The sequence below is a fragment of the Anguilla anguilla genome, chromosome 1 (genome assembly GCF_013347855.1).
Source record: "Anguilla anguilla isolate fAngAng1 chromosome 1, fAngAng1.pri, whole genome shotgun sequence".
Lineage (NCBI taxonomy): Eukaryota > Metazoa > Chordata > Actinopteri > Anguilliformes > Anguillidae > Anguilla > Anguilla anguilla.
The window spans coordinates 85,261,757-85,287,204 of NC_049201.1; the positions used below are offsets into that span (position 1 = coordinate 85,261,757).

The window sequence follows — 25,448 nt, forward strand, 5'->3', positions numbered from 1 at the left end:
AAAAGCTGACCCCTCTAACACCGTGAATTATTTATTGCAGCAAAGATATTCTCAGAACACAAAATAATCAATGAATTAAATATAAATGTTTCGCTCTCGATTATAGTAATATAATTTGTGACAATACACGTAGGCCTGCAAAGCAGTATAAGGCAATATTAATAAACAATATTGAAATAAGACATCGAGTAATGTACCGTTAAAAAATCAAAAGGATCTTTTCCAAGCACCCAGCACACGTACTAGAGAACAGAATTAACCCTTCTTATGATTCTTGTGATACCAAAACCTCCATCTTCATGGCCGTTCAGTAATAAACGTGCTGGCAGAAATCACAAGCCTTATTCACATCGCGCACAAGCTATATCCAATAAAAAAAGTATCATATGTGAAATGTGTGCATGGAGACTTTGAATCAAAATTCCTGTAGTGTGACAAAGGCCTTATAAATACATAGTCATCGCTTGAACTGCCTCCGGATCACGTATGTTAAAGCAGCAGGTTTTTCTTAAGACTAGCCAACTTTGTTCCATTACATGTTCGCATAAACGTCCTCTTTAAAACAATTCTCATAATCCTCCTCTTCTTCTTCTTCTTCAAAATATGGTGTCTGGAAATAGAAAAGGAACACAGTGAAACCATTTCATTGCAGACACAAATGCACAGAAGTTATACTTCCTGCAGCTCCAGAAAAGCTTGTATAGTGATGTTATGCCTCCAGGGTTGTGCATGTGTGCGCTACCCCATTACTGTGCAAAAGATTACCTCTATTCATACTTTCTGTTGGAACTATTTCCTATGGACCATGCAATTAGACACTATTTCACACCAGGCACAAAGGGCCTACACAATATAAAAATAACTGTCTCCAAGGGAGGCTTAACCACATATTAATCACAGGGATGCCAATAGCGGCGACATAGCTCAGGAGGTAAGACCGATTGTCTGGCAGTCGGAGGGTTGCCGGTTCAAACCCCGCCCTGGGCATGTCGAAGTGTCCTTGAGCAAGACACCTAACCCCTAACTGCTCTGGCGAATGAGAGGCATCAATTTTTTGGATGAAAGCGCTATATAAATGCAGACCATTTACCATCAATCATTTTTAAACCTACTGTATGTTCTGCAGAAAAAAATTGTGATACTCAATAAAAACTTTTTGTGTCTGAAAAATTGTGTTAAAGTAATAATCTCAAAGATTTTCATTAAAATAAATGTCTGTTAAGTCACTATCTATCGCTGAATTAGGTAACACAATGGTGATTGAGCCTATTATTATATTAATTTATATTATTATTATTATTATAATTTATGATTAAAGAACTGGGTGTCTGTGGCGACATTCCCGTGAAAAAATCACAAGCGGCGCATAGATAGTGACGCGTTTTCCATCACCCATCAGTGGTTGGTCCGCCAGAGAGGGTAGGCGGAGCTAACGCAGCAGGCTTGCTCTTCAACTCACTTGTGTGTGAGCGGCATACTGTTTTTTCCGGTATCTGCTAGTGTTAAGGTGGGGGGGGGGGGGGGGGGTTTTGGAACCCTAATAAGTTTTTGTGTAACATGAGAGGTCATATTATTTGTTTATGTAGATTTCGTATTACATTTGATGACAATGTAACGTTACTAAATTACATAGCTATTTGCACAGCTAACGCTAGCTACCGGACCATGTCAATAAAGGCAACATCAGTTTAGACAATGTTGCGCACAGTATCCATCTCTCATATCAGGGAACGTTGCGTTAGCTAGCTAGCTAATGTAATTAACACAATCTGATGTCAGCTAACAATTAGAAAAAACGCTAGCTAACGCTACCGACCGGTACCGACCTCGCAAACCGTCTCTCGAATGCAATGCTACCTTGTTGCAGCGTTGCAATGTAGCTAACTAAAGGCCAGTTCAGATCAATGATTTGCAACGAGACCGGATGTCAACTTGAAAAATTCCAAGACATCTGATTGTAAACGTTCTAACTGCACTTGGCGATTTGACAAGGTAGGTCTTTTGAGACCCCAGACAAAGGCTTCAGACGCTCTGCAACTAACCAGTTCACATCGTTGCAATTTTCTCTGCAACATTCTAAAACCGTTTCGTCTTGTTGCGAATCATTGATCTCAACTGGCCTTAACGTTACCGTTATTTACACTGCCATCAAGTTCATCAACATATTGATCGGAATAAAGCCGGGTTATAGGTGGAGCAGAGTGGGGTCTGATTTATGTGTAAAGATCAAGCCGGAAAAAACTAAATAAAAGAATACGGCAGTATGGATTAGCGTTGTTACTATTTTATTACGCTTCCTCATATGTTCCTTCAGCCTTGATGCCCTTTTTTGATGAAATCTCCTTTGTTTTTGTTTTATTCTTCTTATTCTGATTGCTAATTTAACTCCCAGCTCAGCTTACATGAACAGTTTAGCTAGCAAAACCAGAAACAACAAGGCAGTTGTTTCAAAAATATCACACAACAATCATTCACGATGATGGTGCACGAGATACATAATTGCACGAGCCACAGCGTCTCTGCAGTGTAAAGATGTTCATATCGAGCAAAAGGGGATGTGAATGTAATATGCTGCGAGGGAAATGTACCCATGGGGATAAACAAGTTCTCTATGTACATGTATGTACAATATGTATTTTACATGCAGTATTTATTTACGCAGTAAATATACAATCACTTGTACATTTACTCAAATTGAGTTCAGAAGCAAGTATAGACATGTTTTCTGGATAAATATGCTTCCTGTAGTTACTGACCAGCAGTTTTCTACATGAATTTCAATGTGTTCCATGAGGCAATTTGACATATTTGACACTTTGATCTGACACAAAGTTTGCATGAGATTGTAAAATGGTAAGATTACAAAACACAGGGCCAAGTGACTTGAAAGAATTGAGGAAATATTGGGTAGCATTGCTTTGGAATACATCTTATTTAATTTCGGTGAGGCAAGATAGCCTATATTGTTTGTAGAACCGTAACGTGGCGTCATTTTGATATCAATACTTTTAATGGCAGGCCTGGATTTTGGCAGTCTGAATGAATGAGTTATAGACGGTGTATGTCTTGTATGTGCGAGTAACTTGTTTTTTATGAGATACACGTTTAACGCGTCGACCGCGTTGCTGTTCGGGGTGAAGACCAGCGTAGTCGAAGCGTGAAACCGTGCTTATGGCTTAACAAATGCAGTTATTTTATGCAGCATCAAGTCTTCTCCTTCCCTACATTGCAACAATAGAAAACCAAGTCTTACCAGCTATAAATACCGCACAAAGGGATACAGTCAACGCCCAAAACATGTTGCTCTGCAAAGCAGCGTGTACTCAGTTTAGTGTGAGATGCACTACTGGTAGGTGCCTAGGTGGAAGGGGTTTCTGTGCTTTTCCATGGCAAGCCCTTAGCAGGAAATGGGAAGGAACTGATGCCCTTGTGACGACGAGCTGAACAGTCTTACGTTGTTAATGCCCAGGAAGCAATGAAATAATCACAATAAAGTGGTTACTATCTAGTGACATCAATCAAAGGACGAGTTGTTGAATACCTTTAAATGCATCCTCACAAATCTTTTTTATTTTATTTTTTTTACAGCAGGTGATTTTTAGGTGTTGTAGCCTATGTGTGCATCGCATAGACTGGTTGTTCCAACTCAGAGGCTTCAATGAGAAGCTGAGCAGAACGTGATCCCCGTTCATTGAGCTGAGTCCAGCACAAATTCGCCAATAAAGAGAACGTAACATACACTGTTAAAAAGTTCCCATTAGGGGTTGAATCGTTTAGTGGCAGCTGGCGGGCGCCAGTGGCGGTTTTAGCGGAAGCTGGCGGAGTGGTATATTTTAGTGGCACCTGGTGGACTCCAGTGGCTGCTCCAACGACAACAACGGTCGCATTTCTGGCAACCGCCATTCAAGTTTCCTTATTAGCCCGCCTGTACGCGACAGCTGTTGTACTTTCAATACAGCAACTTGTTAGCATCTAGACGGTGAAGCTTAGGAAGTAGCAGGAAACAGCCTGTACTGTGCATTCTTGCTGCCCATTGAGTTAAATGTGGACATCCGAGGTGATTTAACATGTTTTTATTTTCTGCTCTATTTCTTACGACTTCTGAGTTTTTTGTTGTTATTGTTGTTATCATTTTTAACCAATACATTTTTTTATTAAATTTGAACTTTTCTTTGTGGGACAAGGAATTTTCACTCTTGCATGCTTGGATCCCTAGCACAGCACAGCACAGCACAGCACAGCACATTTTGTCCAGTAGATGGCAGCAGCTAATTAAAAATCAAGTGTGAATATCCCTCCTGTGGTGTCGTTTGTGTTGGACCATTCGATTCCCTTAATCGGAACAAATAGAAGCGCTTTGAAAGGGGGTTTCTGTGTATTGGTAGGCTAGCCGCGCGTAGTTCTATAACATTATGGAACTCACTGAATATAAAGAACCACATTTGATTAGCAACCCAGGAACAAAATTAAAACGGGCATAAAAAAATTACGAAAAGACTGGGACAAGAAATTCCCTCAGCAAGTAAAGACGAGGCAAGACCTATTTTTTACAGTCTCTGGGCAAGACTCCAGGGTTCAATTGCAGTGTGATTAGCTGGAGGTTAAACCTCACGTTTAAACCTCTAGACCACAGAACTGAATTGCAACTTGAAATAGCTAATCCTTATTCCACAGCTGTGTATAGCTGGTCCACTTGTAATGCAGTTTTGTGGTGTTCAGGTTTAAATCTGAGATTAGCCCTTTGCCCCATCATGCTGGAAGCAGGGACTATGATACAGTGATGTGAAAAAGAAAGAACACCCTCTTTCAATTCTATTTATTTTATTTTATTTATTTATTTAGTTTTACATATTAGGACATAACTGACACACAGTCCTCATCAAGTCCTAACAGAAGATAAATCTAACTTCATTTGACAAATAACACATTACATGTTCATTGAAAAAAAAAAAAAAAGAACGATCAGAAGCCTTCTGTGAATGGGAAGAGGGGACTTGGCTTTGGAGAAGACATACCAGCAAGACACCCAGCTCTGCAGTATTTATACTTTCAAATGGTCTCTTTTCAACTCTTTACCAATGTCACTAAATTTCAAATACAGTCATAAAAAGGGGTAGCAAGCATAATTAAAATCTGTTTATAAATTATAACAAACTGTTAATGATAAACTTGTAAACAGTATATTATTTTAACTAAACAGTAATGACGGTTGCTCACATGATCAATAAAAAAAACCTCTAAATGGCAACAACTGCGAAAGTTCTAGAGCTCCTGAACCTTACACTCGCTACAGGATATTCAAAATGTTGCCTGGTGGCGCCCCCACCAGGGTATCAGTCCTCTTCAGTGTTCAGATTTGATTTAGATTAAAATTTTTCATGCACACCTGGAACACCTTTTCCTGATCATCACCACTCCCACACACAGAGCCAGGGCAAGCAGGGAAACAGATGTGGCCGGCAGCTGGGTGGGGAGGAGGCTCTGTTTTCCTACAGAGAAATGCAGAACGGCAGTGCCAGTGACTGTCAGGGGTGGAAAATCCAGGTCTCAGAAAGTTAAAGTTTTTTCAATTCTGTAAACGTCTGATTCAATGAAGAAATTAATAAAGGAACACATCATAAATAAAAAAACTGTCTGGCCTATGAAATACATCTTTACACTAATAATAATAATATTAATCTTAATGTTCTCTGTAATAAATCTGTCCAGTAGTGGACAAGAATATATCATTATAATATCATTATCATTATAACAATAAATTATTGCTAATGATAATTCAAACAAAACATTTTTAGCATTGCCTACCGGATAGCTCCTTCTGAAATGTATTTTCTTCTGCTTGGAGTAATGTGATTTTGTATACACTGCATTGCAGAAAAGATTTCTAAAAAATCCCATTTTGTTCTTTGTGAATCCATTGATATTTGTCTGAACCTCTCTTAAACCTTGGTCCTCGTAAAGTCAGAGGAAAAACACAGCCCAACACTGTCAGTGGACTAATACTTACGCTTAACGTTAAGACTGGCAGAACTGTCTTGCCTCTTTCTCCTCCAGAAGGTGGCGCTGCAGGTCAGCTGTTCCTCATAGTTGTCTCCAGCAGGGATGAACGTGAGTGTGGAAGACGTTTTCCAGGTGCTGCGACTGATCTGCGTGTGGCTGGTGGTGGTCTTTCCGTCTTTGACGTTCCAGGTGAAAGTTGGGGGATGGGTGGGGCAGGTGTGTTCGACTGAGCAGGTGGCGGAGAGAGCAGACCCCTCCTCGGTCTCCTCCGGGAGGGGCGTCATAACCGGGTCGCTCGGTGAAGCTGCGCAAACAAACAGGAGTGTGAGGTGTGCACACACACTCGCGTGCGCTTGAAAACCAGCATACACAGTGCTCCCCCAGGACCGAGTTTGAGAACCACTGCACTGGACTTCAGTCAAACACACCTTTCATAACAATGAACACACAGCTGTTGTTGAAGGTGTATTTGTCCATCCCCTTTTCCGCCCGGAAACAGAATGGCCCGTTGTCATGGGGTTTGACTTCATCGATCTCCAGGGTGCAGTTCTGTTCGTAGTCTGGGTCCACCCAGGGGTAAACCCTCTCCTCTTGGTGACGCCAGTCCAGGGGGTCGATCTTCAGGCTGCAGTCTCCCTTGTAAGGTGATCTGTATAAAGAGGTTTTTCCCCTGAACTTTTCAATGACTTCATTTGCGAATTTTGGATCGCACGCCAGGGGGTATCCTCTGTCGACATATTGGTACCAGACCACTCTGCCCTTTTCGTTGGGTGGGTATTCGCTATAAGAAAATCTGCAGGGGATGACCAGGCAGGACCCTACCATGCCCTCCATCTCTCTGGGCACGGTGACACTCCATGCCCAGGAAACGCCAAATATGGCACCTTAGAAAACAGAAATTTGATTGGTTTTATCAGGAGTGAAACAAAAGCCTTTTTGTTTTTTTCTTGCTGTCCTATTGCTGCCTTAGCTAAGTGGCAAGAAGGTTATCCTCACCAAAAAAATGTAAGTGACCAGTTAACAACAATATGTAAGAACATGTCACGCAGCACAAAGCCCCACATTTACTGCAACACTGTGAAATGTTGTATAAATGATTTGTGCTAGTGATATATTTTCGACAAATGGATGCTTTTTAAATATGTTTATCCTGATTTTGAACCATGGTGTCTGCTTTCTAAATTGAATAAACACAAATATAAATAAAAGAAATAACATGTAATCAATAAATAATCAATAAAACAATAACCTGATAAAAAATATCTGCCACAGAAAAAGTGACATAAGATAAGTCAAAGCACACCTTGAAAACACACTCCATACAGAAGCACCCATGCAAATGGCTCCATGTGGGCTGAATTAAATATTCTCCTGAAAACCTGTAAAATACAGCAATGGTTATTTGGGCTACACGCTGCTTTACTCTGGTACTGGGACACCATTTAAAAAATAAAAAATATATTTATATAATCTCCAAAACATTCCAAAATGTCACCCCCATAGTCTAAAGAGGAACGTGAATGTTTCTATTGCCATAAGGTAGGGCATGTTATTGCTAACTGTTTCACTTTGAAAAAGAAAACTGCTGCCCCAGCTAAGCCTACAGGCAGAATTGTTCCTCAAACCACTCAGTGTTTAAACGGTCCTGAAAGCAAACCTGAAGAAGGTTTTGAGCCGTTTATTTTTGAAGATTTTGTTTCCCTTTCCGGTGATCCGACTGAGCAAAAACCGGTGCGGATTTTAAGAGACACGGGAGCTTTGCAATCCTTTGTGTTGGCCGACGTGATAGCGGTATCGGACGTGACATATAGTGGTGCTAATGTGGTAATTCAGGGAATTGATATGGCCTTTGTTACTGTTCCCTTACACAAAGTACATGTTCAGACTGATTTAGTCACGGGTTATTCTAATGTGGCTGTACGGTCCGCTTTGCCTGTACCAGGCGTTGACTTCATTATGGGAAATTATATTGCCGGAGGTAATAAACCATAAGTTGCAAGCACAAGTCATTGCTTATAAATACAAAATACTTTTGGCATTAGTTTGAGCCCATACGGTACTCCTCAAAATACATACTACTTGTAGTGATTCAACTACTTCCATTTCCATACTACAACATGGTGATTTTTTTTTCCATGAAAACGAAAGGGAAAGTGTTTATTTTTAAGGTTTTGTGAATGTAGTGAGCTAGCAAAACTGAGTTCGGCTACAGTTGCTACAGCTGACAAAGAGGGCTGCATTCTAATGACGATTATGATTATAACGAGGAGCAGTCTCTGCAGTGTCCAGAAATGAATACAGATAACACTAGCAAATAAAAAAATACATTAATCTAGCATCTAAGTTAGTTAGGAAATTTTTGTATCATGCTTCTCAGTAGAATTATAATGTAACAGAACAGAATCTTTAAAGCCATTTTTCTCACTTTTTACTTTTTTTTTTTTTGCACGGACAAGGCATGTAAACTTCATTGAGTGTGAGGGAGACAGAGAGAGAGGGCTTTGAATGTGGACCCGGCTCAAAATGTTGTCATGGTTCTGTGTTCCTGTCTGTGTTTTCCTTGTTGGGCCACCAGATGGCAGCACTTCTGTTTTGTGTCCTGCTTGTACCCTGTGTAATTGTATTATTGTTTTCAATTGTTCAATTATTGCTTTTTGGTTGTCTCGTTTTCCCTTCCCTCTCTGTGGCCTGATTGTTCATGGTGCCCTCCTGTGTCTCGTCAGTGTCTGTTCTATTTAAGTTTCCTTCTTCCTTGACTCAGGTGCTGGATCCTTGGTTGTGTTTGGTTGCGTGTGCTTCTGCTCATGTTCCTGCCCTGTGTGTTCCTGCCCATGTTCGGTTTTCCACGTGCTTTTGTACTTTTGGATTTTCTGTGGTTCCTGTGTTTGTAGATTTACCTTGTGTTTTTTTGAAGAGTTGCCCTGCGAGGCCTTTTGTTCCCTTTTTTAAGTAAAGTCTTTTGTTCATATTACATTACATTACATTACAGGCATTTAGCAGACGCTCTTATCCAGAGCGACTTACACAACTTTTTACATAGCACTTTACATTGTATCCATTTATACAGCTGGATATATACTGAAGCAATGCAGGTTAAGTACCTTGCTCAAGGGTACAACGGCAGTGTCCTTACCCGGGAATCGAACCTGTGACCTTTCGGTTACAAGCGCAGTTCCTTACCCACTGTGCCACACTCCCTCATCATTGGAGTTGAGTTTTTCCCCCTCTGCGTTTGGCTCCTAACCCCCCACGTCGCACCCTGACATAAGTACTATTTTGTCATGGTAGTTAAGTTAATTTAGCAGAAGAATGTCCCTTTTTAAAGTGCAATATGTAACTTTTCTTGAGTATCAATTTTGGTTATAGTCCTCTATTCTTGAAGATAGAACTTCTAGATGGACAATGTGCTCTTAATTGTTCTCACCCCACCATAACTCAAAATACAGGCCTATTTTGCTTCAATATTTACAAACAATACAAGGGTTAACAAACCTTTTATGGTTTTAAAGCATGTCTAAAACTACTTTTTAGCTCTTGCAAAATGCTATTCCTTGTATCAAGAGCTCATCAGAGCTCAAAGATAGATTTAGATATTTAAAAAAAAAACCTTTAAGAAGTCTCAAGAGGTTGTTAAACTTATGTCTTAAACTTTTTCACCTTTGCTACACCCCCCCCCCCCCCCCCCCCCCCGCCCCCCCTTCGGACACCCACCACCACACCCAGAGATCAATTCCACAGGAAACACTGATGTAAATATTTCCCACTGAAATGCACAACATATGACTCCTTATTCCATGAACAGAACTGGTAAAAGCTATCGCACTCACCAAAAAGCATTTATAAAGTGATCACAGATTATTTGTGAACCAGAAATATCAAATAATCATTGTTATTCAAAAGCTAACAGTAGCATTGTCCTTACCAATGCTTTGATGAATAGGAATGCTGCTTTAAATGTGTTTCACCACAAGAAGGCAATCAAAAGAGTAGAAAAATTTACCGGATTACTTACAGATATTCTAGCTGAGCGTTTCTCATATGTTCCACTCGTTATTCTTTCTGACTGAAATTGGAAAGATCATTTCTTCTTCTGAGTTCCTGTTTAATTTCCAATGTGATGTATTTATATCTTACTTCACTTCCCAAATGTTTCAGATGAGTTTGCTGAATCAGGGCCGGTCCAAGCCTTTATGGGGCCCTAAACAGAATTTTATTTGGGGGCCCCCCACCGCCTCTGCGCCACCAATACTATTGACTATTGTCAATGCTTGATCATTCGCACACCTACTGTAAATCTAACACACCCATTATCAATTTCCTTAGTTGTAGCTGTGTTGCTTACATCATACACATAGTATGAGTACATAGTTGATGGAATAGAATAAGTTTATTTTCCCAACATAAATTGTTATACTCAGCAGAAAGCAATTTGTACACATAAAACAACAACTCTTAATCTATAACTAGCTAATTAAGGCATAATGATATTGGAATATAAAAGCAAAGACCCCACAATGGTGCTGTAAATAATGTCAGGCTGTTATCAGTGCCAAGTTTATGAAACAAAAGCTTGTTTTCATTACAGAAATAATAATAATAATGCAATGATAATAATAATAAACAATAACAATAATAAATATATACCCAGCAACAAGTTATTTTTACACAGAAGAAAAAACCTTTAATCTTTAAAATTAAGCCGCATAACATACAAGTTTGATTTGAAGTTATTATGAAAATAAATTGGTTTGCGGCTGCATATTTCCATGTATTATTTTCAAACATGGCGGTTGAAAATAAATACAAAAAAATGCTGCGAGTACTCGACCAATCAGAAATGTTCAGCGCTGCAAGCTCCACCCAAAAGGTTCCTGTACTTTCGGAAAGTACTACCCCCCGAGCAGGAACTTTTTGGGGGGTAAAATAAAGCCCCAGGAACTAAATTTAGACCCTAGTTCCTGCGGTGGAAACGCACTGAGTTCCTCAAAAGGTTCCTAGTTCCGGGGTAAAGTTCCTGCGGTGGAAACGCGGCTATTGTTCCTTGAAAAGTAGTTCCTGGGACTAAAAGTTCCGTACTTTTGGTGGAAACGCGGCTTTAGTTAATGAAGATGACCACTTCCGCATTAACAATCCATTATCTACAAAATAAGCAATCGACTTTTTTTTCATTACAACAGGTTTAACCACCATCTCAAAACACTTATGCAAGGAAGGATCATTTTCCTGAGCAGAAACAAGTTGTCCACAAGTGACAGGCAATTTATCTGAGGCAAACTCCAGAGATAAGGTAAGAGATTTACATTCCTCTTTTTCTCTAAAATCTTGGAGGTTCAACCTCTGTACATACCTCCGGTTTTACACGTGGTACTTTCGGTTTGGTGAGATAAATATCCTCAGTAATAGTGGACGCTAAAACAGATTCTGATAAATGAACTTCCTCACCCCATTTCTTGGAATTATAACGTGTGCTCTTCTGTTTTTTTCTTGCTTTAGTATTCGTTTTATAATTTTTTAAAATAAAAAGCATTCGTGCTGGGACAGCATATTACATTTATTATTGTTATATCCTATTTGTTGCATAACAACGGTCCAAGTTCAACTACCAACGACAGTTTTGCTTGACAACGGTAAAATATGCCCAAACGGCTGCAGAAGAATATTTCAATTCCAGGTGATTAAATCGATAAAAAAAAAATACAAAAGTAACCATATATAATCATTGTTGGTAACCCGTTGTATATAAGTGGAATAAACCCCTCCGGGCTGTCCCGGTTATTAGAAAATAATGTAGGCTACTTCGGTGGTAGTATGGGGTTACAGAAGAAATCATAGGACAGATGGACCGACGACCACGTCACTTTTTCATACGTCAGTGGGCTAATTTGCCTAATCTTCGCGGGACTTTAGACCGCGGTGGAAACGTATCATCAGCCCCAGCATACCTCCACCAGATATTCAAACCCTACATGCCAGCCAGATCCCTCCGTTCTGCTACCTCAGGACGCCTAGCACCTCCCCCTCTTCGCAACTGCACTTCCAGAACACGTCTCCTGTCTGTTCTGGCCCCACGATGGTGGAATGACCTCCCTGTGGAGGTCAGAACAGCTGAGACACTGACCCATTCAAACGACGACTGAAGACTTACCTCTTCAGGCTGCACCTCTCCCCATCCCTCCCTACCCCCCTGTAAATGACTGTAAGCTTAGGGTTGTAACTAGGCAGCTGTTTCGTAGATGACTTAGGTGCATTAACTGTCTTAACTACTTGTATTTTTTCCATAGACTGCGTTGTTGCCGTTCTCGTTGTTAGTGTTAATCAGTTTAAGCTTCAGGGTCCAAGTTGAACTATGCGGTTGTTCCCTGCACTTGGACCGGTACTTCTCTCTAGGGGTTTCGTCATACTTGTTCCTGGTTATGGTTATACACTTTGTTGTACGTCGCTCTGGATAAGAGCGTCTGCCAAATGCCTGTAATGTAATGTAATGTACAGGAACTCTGTCAGATGGTGATAATTTTACTTGGCCTTAAAAATACTGATGCCCTGGTCCAGATTGTACCACTTGCGGTGACTTGTCAAGTCAATTAAATATAATCTCAAGTCATCTAAAAACCGTGTCGTTCATCTAGATTCCCCAGTCCGTGTGGAGGTCGAGCCTGAGTCCACAGTGGTGAAGGAGGGAGATGCTGTGGAGGTGCAGTGCTCCAGTGACAGTAATCCTCCTGCACACGACTACCAGTGGTACAATATCACTGGCACTCTGCTGTCAGAGGAACGAATCTAAAAACTGCACAACGTGTCCAGACACACTAAAGCTCTCTACTGTGCAGCCATCAACACAGAAGAAGAACTCCACTCCGGCCAAGATCAGTGTGGAGTGTAAGCCAAAAGCGATCTCACTGGCACTGCCCGCTGGAAATGGAATGGAAATGCGAGGATAACTTTTTTTTTTCAAGTTTTTCATACATAATTAATGTTGTGAGACAATAATAGAAAAAAATAATGTAAATGTATGTTTACATTTTTCATCACATATTTGGTAAACCTATTCTGGGGCTTTCTGAACTTGACCATGCTTTGTTTGTAAAGACCAAAAAATGAAATCATGCACTTTTATTTCCCTCCGAGTCAAAGTTGACTCAGAAACCTGAACTGAATCGAGCTTCAGGTAGAACCCTGGTTCAGTTCAGCACTAATCCTTTGTTACATATTTTCCTCTGATTGTTCTAGATGCCCCAGAAATAAAAGAGGGACCGGCCTGTAGCGTGAGGGCCGCGGGGGTGGCCTGCTTGTGCGTAGTGGACTCAGAACCTCCCCCTGAGATTACCTGGCTGCTCCAGAGAGGGAGCGATGCCAGCGCCGGCACTGAGAGACACGGCTCCATCACGCTGGGCACGCTGCGGAGTACCCAGAGGCTCACAGAGCTCACCTGCCAGGCCAGCAACTCACAAGGAAACACATCCGCAGTCTTCACACCACCCCAGAGCGGTAGGCCATCGTCCGCTGTCCGGAAAACTAAAATGTACTGACATCAGTGTCATTTTTTTGGATGTGTATGCCATCACATTGTTGTTTTTGACGAAGTGGTGTACAATGCTGTCAAAGGTGTGAGATGTTTGCTGACAAAGTGGCGTGTTCAGAAATAGCACGCTAGCATGTTTTCACACCAGGCAATCTTGTCTGCTTTGCACTACTCTTAAATTAAGCCTCTTAAGTTTGTGGCAACACACACCAGATACATGGATGATGGCAGTATATGAAAGGCACAAGCATTTGGTCAAGACTAATGTATCAAAACCTATGAAATATGGGAGAAACTATTAATGATACACACATAATGTACTAGCAAATGTAAAAAATTAAATAAATAAAAAAACAAATAAAAAAAGTAAGTAGCTTATAATTAAATTGTTTATGTCACAAAATCTAAATCATAAAACATATGGTATACAGGTTAACGCTAACATGTTTCCCACAACTGGAAAAAATGTAGTTAGTAGTGGTAGGTAGATTATGATGTGGTTTTGTGTGTAGTGAGCCATCGGGGGGATGGGGAGACACTTTTTGTTTTATTGCCCTGAGCTAAAGGGAGAAGAGAAAAGGGAAATAATGGCCTGGTTAGCTTTAGAAGTATCATCGGATGGCTCTGAATGCGAATTTCTGGCTTGTTCGTCCGATTTATTTTAATAAACCACAAATATGTGATGAGTCCAAATTCAGTGGGCACTTAGGTTGCAGATTAGAAGAGATTTTACGTCACATTACATTCCATTACAGGCATTTAGCAGACACTCTTATCCAGAGCAACTTACACAGCATTTACATTGCATTGCATTACATTACAGGCATTTAGCAGACAGTCTTATCCAGAGCGACTTAAACAGCATTTACTTTGCATTCCATTACAGGCATTTAGCAGACACTCTTATCCAGAGCGACTTACACGACTTTTACATAGCATTTTACATTGTATCCATTTATACAGCTGGATATATACTGAAGCAATTTCAGTTAAGTACCTTGCTCAAGGGTACAACAGCAGTGTCCAACCCAGGAATCAGACCCATGACCTTTAGGTTACAAGCCCAGTTCCTTACCCATCATACTACACTGATTTTAATCACCACTGAACGACAACAGAGAGGCACTTAAGTTTGATTTGTCTCTGCTTGCAGGTGAACTCCAGTACATTTCACTCATAGTTGCTGCTGTGCTGCTGGTGGCAGGCATGGCCGTTGTGGTGTGGCTAGCAAGAAGAACGAGGTAATCATGCTTCCTTTGTAACTGGCACCCAGTGCTTTTTTAAAATGTTGATTTTATTTTAACTTTTGTGTTATGATGTCTGTCAGACACAATCGTGAGCAACCTGTAACTGGTATGGACGATGCAGCCACAACCATGACAGGGACCTCCTACGCTATGGCAGCAAGGTATTTCTTTCCACACCTGTGAGAAATTATAATCAAAACCACAGGAAAACTGGATTTTGGGTTATAATTTGTAATATGAAATCAGGTGTGCTTGAGGGGGAACACATCGATACCTGGATCTGGCTGTGGGTCCCTGTGGAGAGGTTTGGAAACCACTGACATTGACTGCATTTTATCTGTATCAAAAAACACAAAGTGCCAAACTGATTTTTTAAAAACTCATTGTTCCCTTTAAGTGTAAAAAGAAAATATTAATACCCGAATTGAATTGGACCTAAATATTCTTTCATTTGTTTTTGTTTTTTTTAGAAAGGAGGAAAAAAGCATCAACAGTGGATTTTATGTAAACGATGAACAGATGTATGGTAATATTGGGGTATGTATAAGGGTGCTCTCACAGATGTACATCACGCATTACATCATGCATTACTGATGCTCTCTACCAGAGAGACATACAGCAGGCAAATGGTTGCATAGATCAGGAAACAACACTCTAATGGAAGGCCAGTACAAGGCAGAGTGGACATCTTGTCAGGTTACAAGCTGCCAGCTAAGTCTAGCACTTAGACGTACTACTGGGAGGAACAGACAACACTAAAACTGTTAGATTTGATTGTACATAACATTACACAGTAAACGATCTCAACTGTCGCTAAATCAGTTTGATTGCTGTAGTTCAAAAATGTTTAAGTTGGTCTGGTATTCTTTTCTACAGCGTGTTTCTTTAGACACAACTTTTATGAATGGTCCTAAGGAGATATATAAGCCCTTCATAAGCAGTACACATAGACATAGACATTCATAAATGCACATGTCAATGACCACAAATAAGCACATTTTCTGTCACTAAGCTTGTCACAGTAATGTCACTTGCTACATTTGCATTGACATAGCACACCACATGCCCAGATCTCTATGTAGCTCTTTTATTAACATAGGTATTTATGAATGTATTGCTTAAAGAGGAATTTCACTTTATAACACTTCTGCTTCTCATGACTGATATTGTCCTTCTAATGAATGTGTCGCCCTTCATTTTTTAATTAGTTATTTCATTGTGTTAATATTTTACGATGTTTCGTTTTTTTTCCTTTATAAATGCAGGAAGTAGACCCAGGCAGTTTAGTGTCGAACTCGAGGATGCATTTCATTGTGCGACTTCTGATGTGGGCGTACTTGCAATAACATTAGGTTGGTCGTAGAAATAGTGTTATGGCTACTAGTTAGCGAAACTGAAAATGTCTGAGGACGAAGGAGATTTTGTTTTTGATCATGGGATTGTTGTGCCCTATCGATTCGAGCCGGAATACACAGAAGAAGAGCTGGCTAATTTGCAGGCTGATCGTGCGAGAGCGAGTCAGGAGCGGGCCGAGGTTGAGGAACCACAGGCTATTCCCCGGACAAACGGTGGTTTGTATCACAGACAGACGCGATAGCGTTAATAAGCCCGCATAGTACCTACCTCGAGCGGTTCGACCAACGATGGGAAAAGGGTGGGTACAGCTCCAGGCTTCAGACGGTCACCTTGGTAGTCGGTGCCTTGAAGGTAGTCGCTGCATACCCTTAGTCCTAGTTTGCAAACTTCTTCGGCTGTTATGTTGGGGCGTTTGATCATAGACATATACATGTAAATGGTAAATGGACTGCATTTATATAGCGCTTTTATCCAAAGCGCTTTACAATTGATGCCTCTCATTCGCCTGAGCAGTTAGGGGTTAGGTGTCTTGCTCAAGGACACTTCGACATGCCCAGGGTGGGGTTTGAACCGGCAACCCTCCGACTGCCAGACAACTGCTCTTACCTCCTGAGCTATGTCGCCCCTGATGTATGCGCCTGATTACATCCAGCCATGTCTGGCACAAAGTTGCATCGCATCGAAAACTATGAAAACGTGCTTTCAAGGCAAGTTTAACGGGGGCATTATAACAACTGGGAACAATGCACCTCATTATTACACCGATATTGCATCAAACAAAAGCTAGCAGACGTTAGTTTGTTCGATTTCATCGCTAAGTTTGGTTTCATCGGAATGTTTTGGAATGTTTTGCTTCGCTTCTTCTCGAAGAAAAAACCGGAAACCGTACTACTATGTGGACTTGCGCTAAAAAAAAATAGGTCTTTGTTTCTAACGTTAGACATTTAAAATGAAATAACTAATCGAAAAATGAAGGGCGACACATTCATTAGAAGGACAGATTAGAAGGGGGGGGGGGAACCCCAGGAGAGCCGGCACACTGAGACAGACAGTTCGATTAACCAATAGGGAAGCTTCCGCTTTTGCCCCAGAAAGTACATGCGTTCGTCCAGACTAATGAAGGACTAGTGCAAATCTTAAGAAGGACCATTCAAAGACAGTATTACCATTTATTCAATAATATGCCATAAACCTTATACCACACCTGTATAATATTCAGTTTAATCCCTAAAATTAAACTAAATAAGCTAATTTCACTTTTGGAAAAACCACTGGAATCTGATTTTTGTTCTCGGTCCAGCAGGTTGGAGAGGAAGATGATGTGTATACATGTGGAAGATGCCTCTGATTAGAATGAAACAGGTACACAGGTACCCTAGATGCCACTCCCCCAGTGTTGAATGCAGTAACTCAGGAGCTGTCAAGCCATACATATAATCATACTATAACCACCACCTATATTTACTTAAATTTATTTTATTTTATTTTATTTTTTACAAGAGCACTGCAGCTGGATATTCAATAGGAAGCCAATCCTTTTCTTATACATGGACATACAAATCTTGTACACGGAGAAGTGTTATAATGTCATTGTGCATGTTGATCTGAATAAGAAACATCGTCCAAAGATTTAATTTTTATATTATTTCAGATGATTTAGCTTTTTCCTGTCATGCACAAACCTATGTACTTGTACTTTTAATCAATAAAAATGACAAAAATAATTGTGCTGTATCTGTGTTTAATCTTTTATTAAACAAATTCGGCTTTACTTTATCAAATCCATACACAATTTGCAGACACTTACATTTTCTGGTAGGATCTACAGATAGAAGCACATCATACAAGGGCCATATATTTATCACAAAAGCTGACCCCTCTAACAAAAAGCTGACCCCTTTATTGCAGCAAGGATATTCTCAGAACACTAAATAATCAATTAATTAAATATGAATGTTTCGCTCTTGATTATAGTAATATACTTGGTGACAATGCAAAGCAGTATATGGCAAAATGAATAAACAATATTGAAATAAGACATCAATTGATGTACCGTTAAAAAATCAAAAGGACCCTTTCCACACCCAGCACACGTACTACAGAACAGAATAAACGGTTCTTATGATTCTTGTTATACCACAGCCAAAACCTCCATCTTCATGGCCGTTCGATAACAAACGCCTATTTCTGTCGTGCTGACAGAAATCACAAGCCTTAACCACATCGCGCACAAGCTATATCCGATAAAAAAGTATCATATGTGAAATGTGTGCATGAAGAATTACAATCAAAATTCCTACATACATGTTTGCATAAACGTCCTCTTTAAAACAATTCTCATAATCCACCTCTTCTTCTTCTTCTTCTTCAAAATATGGTGTCTGGAAACAGAAAAGGAACACAGTGAAACCATTTCATTGCAGACACAAATGCACAGAAGTTATACTTCCTGCAGCTCCAGAAAAGCTTGTATAGTGATGTTATGGGTTGTGCATGTGTGCACTACCCCATTACTGTGCAAAAATGACCTCTATTAATACTTTTTGTTGAAACTATTTCCTATGGACAATGCAATTAGACACTATTTCACACCAGGCACACAGGGCCTACACAATATTTAAAAAACTAATATGTACATTTACAATGGTGAATTTAATGCTATGAAATAACAGCAGACCTGCCAACCTGCACGCATTTTGTGTACCAACCACGCAATTCTTGGTCAAAATACGCAGGTACGAAATGCCAGCTGAAACTACGCAAAAAAAAATTTTTTAAAAAAAATATATATATTTTTATATATATATATATATATATATATATATATATATATATATATATATATATATTATTGTAATTTAATTACGAAAAACAACTAATGAATGCAAAACAATACCGTACATTTATTCGGTATTTAAACGACATCGGATTGAACCAGATGCTACGACATTGTGGTTCTGTAACCCCTCCACGACCCACTCAACATCCACTGATCAGAATCAGAATCAGAATCAGAATCGAATTTATTGCCAAGTACATTTACACATACGAGGAATTTGATACGCAGCGGTACTTTATTATCCACCGAGGCGTAACGCTGCATTGCTGAGGTAAAATGGGAAGTGGGGAGTAATAATCAAGCACAAATATGTGAACGTAATGTTAACATATAAAACGGTAAAATTTGTTCGGTAACTTTACGAGATGATGCATTTCAAGGGGTATATCCTAATGAGATAAATTTGTGTATATAGTTAGTCGTAGTAGTAGCTCGCATGCGATTTAGCCTCGTTACGAGACGTGTGAATAACTGATGGAGTAATTTAGCTGCAGTAACTCAAACGCTACGGAGACTCCCTGTTCAAACTTTGAATCGCGCACGCTGTGTTGAAGCAAAGTTTTGCAAAGGTGTTTGACTATAGACGGCTAACGTAGCAAATAATTCCTATTATTGCAGCCAGTCACCCGACCAGCCTTGCAGTTAGAAAATAATCATGACGTCAGATGACGAGGATACTTCAAGGCGAGAGAGAGAGCAGCAGACCTACTAAAAAGAAGCGAGTCCATGCCCCCCAGAAGTTCCTCGCAAAATATCGGGAGCAATGGCCGTGGCTCCGCCCCTCAAAACTTCCGCACCATGCATTTTGCACATTGTGCAATTATGATTTTGACATTAGCCACCAAGGAGCTTCAGGTAATAATTTGGCTAAACCTCTAGTTACCTACATTCCGAGATAATTTTTCAGTTGAATACTATTTTTTTCATTAGGCCTATATGATGTGTGCCTGTATAAGCTGATTCAATAATTTAATTATTAAATAAAAATGGAAATCATGAACAGAAACTTGGTTTTATTCATAATTGACAGTGTTTTACATCGCAACATAAGCTTTTTTTACATTACAACATACGTTTCTGTAAATACTTGAAAATGAAAACATATGTTACAATATACAAAATAAATTACTTCCATTTTTATTAAATAAGTGAATGCAATTCACTTATGATTATCAGTTTGTAAAAGCACACATATCATATAATGAAATATTAATCATGAAAAAATTGTTTTAAGCAGGTGTACTCAAACTTTTGACTTGAAAGTATATTATAATATAGCCCAGTGCAGTGCAAGCGATATTTTAGAATCATGTCAAATTATACAATTTTGCCTGATCACTTTAACAGTCAGAACTGGAATTATGAAGAAAGGCTTGTGTGTGCGTGTGTGCGTGCAAAGCGAAGTGGTGCGAAAGCATGTGAACTAAGACTATTGTGGTATGCAAAATATTTTCCCAAGGTTGGCAGGTCTGTAACAGGAACAGGCTCAGTAAAAATGACATCATGGTACAAGCTGCTTCTGAGTTCTCTGAAGGGTACTTCCTTCCAAAAGTCCCCTCGACCAGCTATTTTAAAGCAGGCTCATTATCAAGAAGTATCTAAGAATACGTAGAACTGCCTGAGGAAATGAAAAACATACACTCAGCTTATCTGCACCCTCCATGAAAACAACCAAATGAATAGAATAATAGAATAAAAAATGCACATTGTGTTCCAAAATTTCTGATGAAACATTTGGGGAAACTGCTTTTACTCAAATAAACATAATTCTTAAAAAATACTTGTTTTTTTTTTAACTAATATAATTTTTCTCAAAAACACTGGGGCAACACAGAAAAATATGGTGGAAGATGACTGATGCTAAGTACTAGGATATTTTAGCTTAAAACCTGTTTGTCTCTGCCAGGAGGTTGAGACTTGGCCGTAGATGGACCTTTCAACAAGACAATGACCCCAAACATACCTAAAAATAAACACAGAAATGATTGCATGAACACAAAATCAATGTTTTGCAATGACCATCTCAGTCTCTGGACTTAAACCCTATTGGAAACTTGTGGTCTGAATTTAAGAGAGAAGTCCACAAGGTCCACAAACCTAAAAATATCAAGGATCTCAAATTTATCTGCATGGAGGAGAGGTCCAATATCCCTCCAAAAGTGTTCTCCAACCAGGGGTTAAATTGGGGGTGAACGTAGGTGGACGGTGTCCACCCACCTTTGGTAAATAAATAAATAATTTTACCAGCAGTTTTACAAATAACTATGCCAATCCAGTCCATTTTCGTAGGCTCCAGTCCATGTGTCCCCTCTAGCCAGTTACTCACTCAACCAATCAAAAATCCGAAGGAAAAAACTCAGGAGGAACAGTCGTTTGTATAGACAGGCACAGAAAGAACAATATCGTTGATTGTCTTGATTGTTTGGAAGCGGATGCGGTAGGTAATTTCATTAACATGTAATTTCATCTATGCAACATTTTAAAGAGAGATGAATAAACAGCCCCCACGAACGCCGGCTATTATTAACAGCAACTTTGATTGCTTGAGCAAAATCAGCAGGTTGCTGGTCAGCAGCTAAGCTGGGATTGAATATTTCCCACATACATAAGGTTTAAATTCAGCGGCAACTGGTGAGTTGAAAATCGGTGGGGCGCAAAACTTTAATTTAAACTAATCATTGATCGCAGCCTGTTTTAGTAATTTTCCTTTATAATCAAGCGTGCCAACGATCGGATTAATCAAATGGCAAGTAACCTAACACAGCATCTTCATACCATGTTAGGGGGATTAAATCATAAATTCAATTTATCCGTTAAAAATTTTAATCACCAAGTAGTCTACACTTAACAAACAAGATACACCAGTCTGTTATCTACCGTGTTAGCTTTCAGAATAACCAGCAAAAACAAAACCTGCACTTCAATTTTGTTTACAATCTACGAATTGCAGATATTTTCCATGAATACGAGTGCGGAGAAGGAAGTGCATGAATTCGCAAATAATGTGCACAATTTCGTACTGCAAATGAAAATAAGGCATAGGCTACTCGCTAAAACTGCCTATTTGGGGAGAGCTGGCTATATATGATAGTGTTGAGTAGCCTATTTTGTGGATTAATTGTATTGATACTCAAGGAAATTCAGGGGAAGATTCCGCCACTGCTTAGTGATTAAAACGGATTTTTCTAAATCACATTTATCATTTAATCTCCCTAACACAATGCGAAGAAGCTATGTCCCTTTCCAGTTGATTAGTCAGATGTTGCATGCTTGTTAATCACTGAAACTTAATTAAAACAGTTTGAGATCAATGATTAGTTTAATGGAAAGTTTTTTTCCATTACTTGAAATACATTATGTAAATCTTGCATCAATAGTATACATTCTTTTTAAAACAATTATGTGCACAATACATTAAAGATACAACTATTTTGAGCTGAGACATTCATTGGTTTGTACCTTTTTTCACCCACCTCCCACCGGATCTCGGGGTCCACCCACCTCCCAAATCCCAATTTAACCCCATGTCTCCAACAGTGTCAGACGTTACAGGAACTAGACTCAGTGCTGTTATCCTCTCCGGGGGAGGCTTAACCAGATATTAATCATAGGCATGCCAGTCATTTTGAAACCTACTGTATGTTCTGCAGAAAAAAATTGTATTACTCAATAAAAACTTTTTGTGTCTGAAAAATTGTGTTAAGATAACAGCGTGTGGCCCCCCCTTACGTTATAGCCGAAAATATGACCTACTGTATGCTTTAATTTTTTACAGTCATTCTGCTCACTTTCATGAAGGGTGTCAATAGTTCTAGAATTGACGGCTCACTTAATCTAAAATAGTATATTATTCCTTTCATGTGCTAACAAGAGACATTACATTATTGAACTCACCCCACTGTTGACATAAATGTTGTCACCACCAGGAGAGGACGGATCTTCACCGGGCCCCTGTCTCCTGCTGCTAGATGGCATTTCAGACCGTCCAATTCAGCATTATTCATTTATGTTTAATCAGATTATGAGTCTGAATATTTTACTTCTGTGTACTTTAGAGCCCTACCAGTATTTGGCTGGCCCCATGTTTTCCTGTATTCCCACATGCTGGTCATCGCTGTGAAAATAAAACAAGAAAATGACAATGGTATTACACACCCTAGCCCATCGCCACGGCAACCCCCATGCACATTAGTTGTCATACAAAATACACCGTGAGCCAGACAGTTAATTAACAGAAGTCAGGACTATTGACCGCCTACTGAAATCTCCACTGCCTAGTGCCTAGATAGTGTGTGTAGTACCCCACTCCCACGGCACCAGTTGCTACTGGTTCAGCTCATATTTCATGTGGAAAATGTGAACGTTTGCCACATTAAGAAAGAGCTGTAGTGGGTTACACCAGTCAAGAGTCAGACTACAATTTGTTGACATGCCTTAAAAACCTGTGCCAGACATGTCAGTATGATTGTCTGGAGCTATTACCTACTTTTTAAACTGAAATCATCCTTGTCAAATTTGCATGCTTGCCTGCATATCTGTATGTACATTCTTGAGGTGATTTTTAAGAATAAATTTGCAGTTTTGAAAAAATGATTGTATTTAAAAAATGGATTTTGCTATCCAGAAAAAGGCAGTTGTTTCGTGGCTCGTGATAATTGTTCCAAAAACTTTTGAAAACTTGTTTCAAAAAATGAGTTCAAGCATTTGAGAAAATCTATGACTAGGTAGAAATTGGTAGTGAGCATAGCATGAAACCTAGTTATATAATTAAATTCTTCTTTTGGATGGCATTTAATTATATAGCTAGTTAATTATACAGCTAGTTACTGTTTGCTGTTAATTAATAGTATTAATTTTTGTCTATACTAAATATGCACATTTTTTCTGTTGCATACTTTGGAGACTTACAGGCCTGCAGTTGAGTAGACAGGGTTTATCTTTACTTCCACACTTTGAAGATTAAAAGCAAAAAAAAAAATGTTATACATATTTCATTTGCCACATTTTAATTAGCGATTTCTTATACTAAAAAATGAACGTAGGTTGGTAGGCCTTTGATGTGACATCCTCTGAGCGCTTGCATTTTGTTTTAAATTCATCCAAACAACAGCCAGCCCAGATTCAGGGGATATTCTATATTAAACACAAAAGGCATGTCAAAAAGTTGAGAAAGCAGAGGGACATTTATAGGAGCAAAAAGAAACGAAACCAGTAAAAAAGAAGGCTTCGCAGCAGGCAATGAACTTTCGATTTCCTGGTCCATCTAAACATAATCCCGTTCCTTTTGAAACACAGCATACAAACAGTAGTAAATTATCTCATATTTCATGTGATGCATATCCAGATAGAGAACAATTCTATCTTATCTTATTATAGCAGTATCAAACATTTTGCCTCAGAATAAGTTGCTATCAAAATGTGTTAGTTCTCATATTGAAGAATATTGTGAAATACTTCAGGCATTGTGCAAAAACATGTAAAATAAATAAATAAATTATCCCACTTACATGCCACATTCAAAATTTTAGAAGATTGCACAGATGTGACCTGCTGATACTTTGCTGTGCAAGTCAAGTGCTGGTTGTGGTCAGAGTTTGTGGCAGTGAAAGTCAGGCTTGAAGTCACTCTCCATTGGCCATTGGGCAGCTCCTCTGATTGGTTGGTGGTTGTTCCACTGCGGCTCCAGATCAGGTGAGGCAGCTCCGTGGGACAGGAGTGAGACACAGAGCAGGAAGCAGTCACAGCGTCACCTGCTTTGACCTCCCTGCTCACGGTCAGCAATGGGGAGGCTGGATAGTCTGTAGTCAAGTGAAAACAAGCATCTAATAAACCGCCATCTGTAAACTACAAGATCCCAATGAATCATTTTCAGTTTTTGGTCAACAAAGTGAGCTGTCACATTTCTAGAGAATAAAGCCATGAAAACATATTTCCAATCACAGCTGGTCTCAAGCATGCAGTGGGGCTTTCAACAGCCAAAGTGCACAGACCTAAAAGGAAGTGCTTATGTTTCACAATGACTTTAACGCAGGATCTCATCAGTATATACTCATGATTTTAAAAATAAGCCACATGGAGAACACTTCTGCAAACGCACCTTGGACATCAATGGAGACCATATTCTCTTTGTAAGAGGCCTTATTAAAGTCACAAATCTCTATCCTAAAAATAAATGGGCCATTGTCCTTTTTTTTCAGGTGATTAATTCTCAGTGAACAGTTCTTCCTTGCAAGAGCCCCAATCAAATTTGTCCGGCCCCTGAATTCTTCCATCACTTTGGAGGAGTCTGGGTGGTAAATGAGTTGGTAGTTGGTCATATGCCATATTCCTGTCATTGCTGGAGGCTTTTTTGGGGGATCTGGGTAATTGAACTTGCAGGGAACCACGACACATGACCCCAGCAGTGCTGAGATTGTTTCTGGTATTTCTGCAGTCCATGAAGCCGCGTGCACATTTAGCACTGGAAAAAAACACAATCACAGTGTGA

The 25,448-nt window shown here is 39.5% G+C and overlaps 3 protein-coding genes and 1 long non-coding RNA gene across 10 annotated transcripts in view; 1 reads left to right on the forward strand and 3 right to left on the reverse strand.

The window, feature by feature from the left end:
* Nucleotides 1–18,005, forward strand: part of LOC118235876 (sialic acid-binding Ig-like lectin 5) — a 63,749-nt gene extending 45,744 nt beyond the window's left edge. For 3 of the 5 annotated variants that reach the window (XM_035433745.1, XM_035433744.1, XM_035433753.1), the window contains 4 exons: nucleotides 14,673–14,760; nucleotides 14,847–14,927; nucleotides 15,237–15,303; nucleotides 17,426–18,005. In XM_035433745.1, the coding sequence (XP_035289636.1) occupies nucleotides 14,673–14,760; nucleotides 14,847–14,927; nucleotides 15,237–15,303; nucleotides 17,426–17,470 (281 nt within the window). In that variant the 3' untranslated portion in view covers nucleotides 17,471–18,005. Of the gene's footprint in view, nucleotides 1–6,974; nucleotides 7,006–11,177; nucleotides 11,288–12,626; nucleotides 12,877–13,227; nucleotides 13,486–14,672; nucleotides 14,761–14,846; nucleotides 14,928–15,236; nucleotides 15,304–17,425 lie in introns of those variants that run through there. The other 2 variants (XM_035433759.1, XM_035433765.1) reach the window with 2 other exon arrangements.
* The window catches only part of LOC118235801 (sialic acid-binding Ig-like lectin 5), a 43,055-nt gene that overhangs the window by 13,839 nt on the left and 3,768 nt on the right, over nucleotides 1–25,448 (reverse strand). For 2 of the 3 annotated variants that reach the window (XM_035433636.1, XM_035433652.1), the window contains exons 3-4: nucleotides 25,059–25,421; nucleotides 24,469–24,759 (exon numbers count right to left, since the gene is read on the reverse strand). In XM_035433636.1, coding sequence (XP_035289527.1) covers nucleotides 24,469–24,759; nucleotides 25,059–25,421 — 654 coding nt within the window. The remainder of the gene's footprint in view (nucleotides 1–24,468; nucleotides 24,760–25,058; nucleotides 25,422–25,448) is intronic. The other variant, XM_035433645.1, reaches the window with a different exon arrangement.
* LOC118236079 lies at nucleotides 19–3,402 on the reverse strand. The gene is made up of 2 exons (XR_004766984.1): nucleotides 3,254–3,402; nucleotides 19–610 (listed from the first exon to the last, which is right to left on the reverse strand). It is a non-coding gene; the product is annotated as an uncharacterized LOC118236079 (long non-coding RNA).
* On the reverse strand, nucleotides 4,356–10,117 carry LOC118235901 (myelin-associated glycoprotein-like). The gene is made up of 5 exons (XM_035433777.1): nucleotides 10,013–10,117; nucleotides 7,304–7,379; nucleotides 6,429–6,884; nucleotides 6,008–6,304; nucleotides 4,356–5,489 (listed from the first exon to the last, which is right to left on the reverse strand). The coding sequence occupies exons 2-5, from the start codon at nucleotides 7,347–7,349 to the stop codon at nucleotides 5,377–5,379; spliced, it is 912 nt and encodes a 303-aa protein (XP_035289668.1). The 5' UTR covers nucleotides 7,350–7,379; nucleotides 10,013–10,117; the 3' UTR covers nucleotides 4,356–5,376.

What these genes read in the sequence shown, in the direction of transcription:
- LOC118235901 (XM_035433777.1), bottom strand. Translation starts at nt 7,349, where the DNA reads ATGGAGCCATTTGCATGGGTGCTTCTGTATGGAGTGTGTTTTCAAG. An exon ending in TGTGTTCATTGTTATGAAAG is followed by an intron (nt 6,305 to 6,428) that starts GTGTGTTTGACT and finishes TTGTTTGCGCAG; the next exon opens with CTTCACCGAGCGACCCGGTT. An exon ending in TGCCAGTCTTAACGTTAAGC is followed by an intron (nt 5,490 to 6,007) that starts GTAAGTATTAGT and finishes ATTTCTCTGTAG; the next exon opens with GAAAACAGAGCCTCCTCCCC.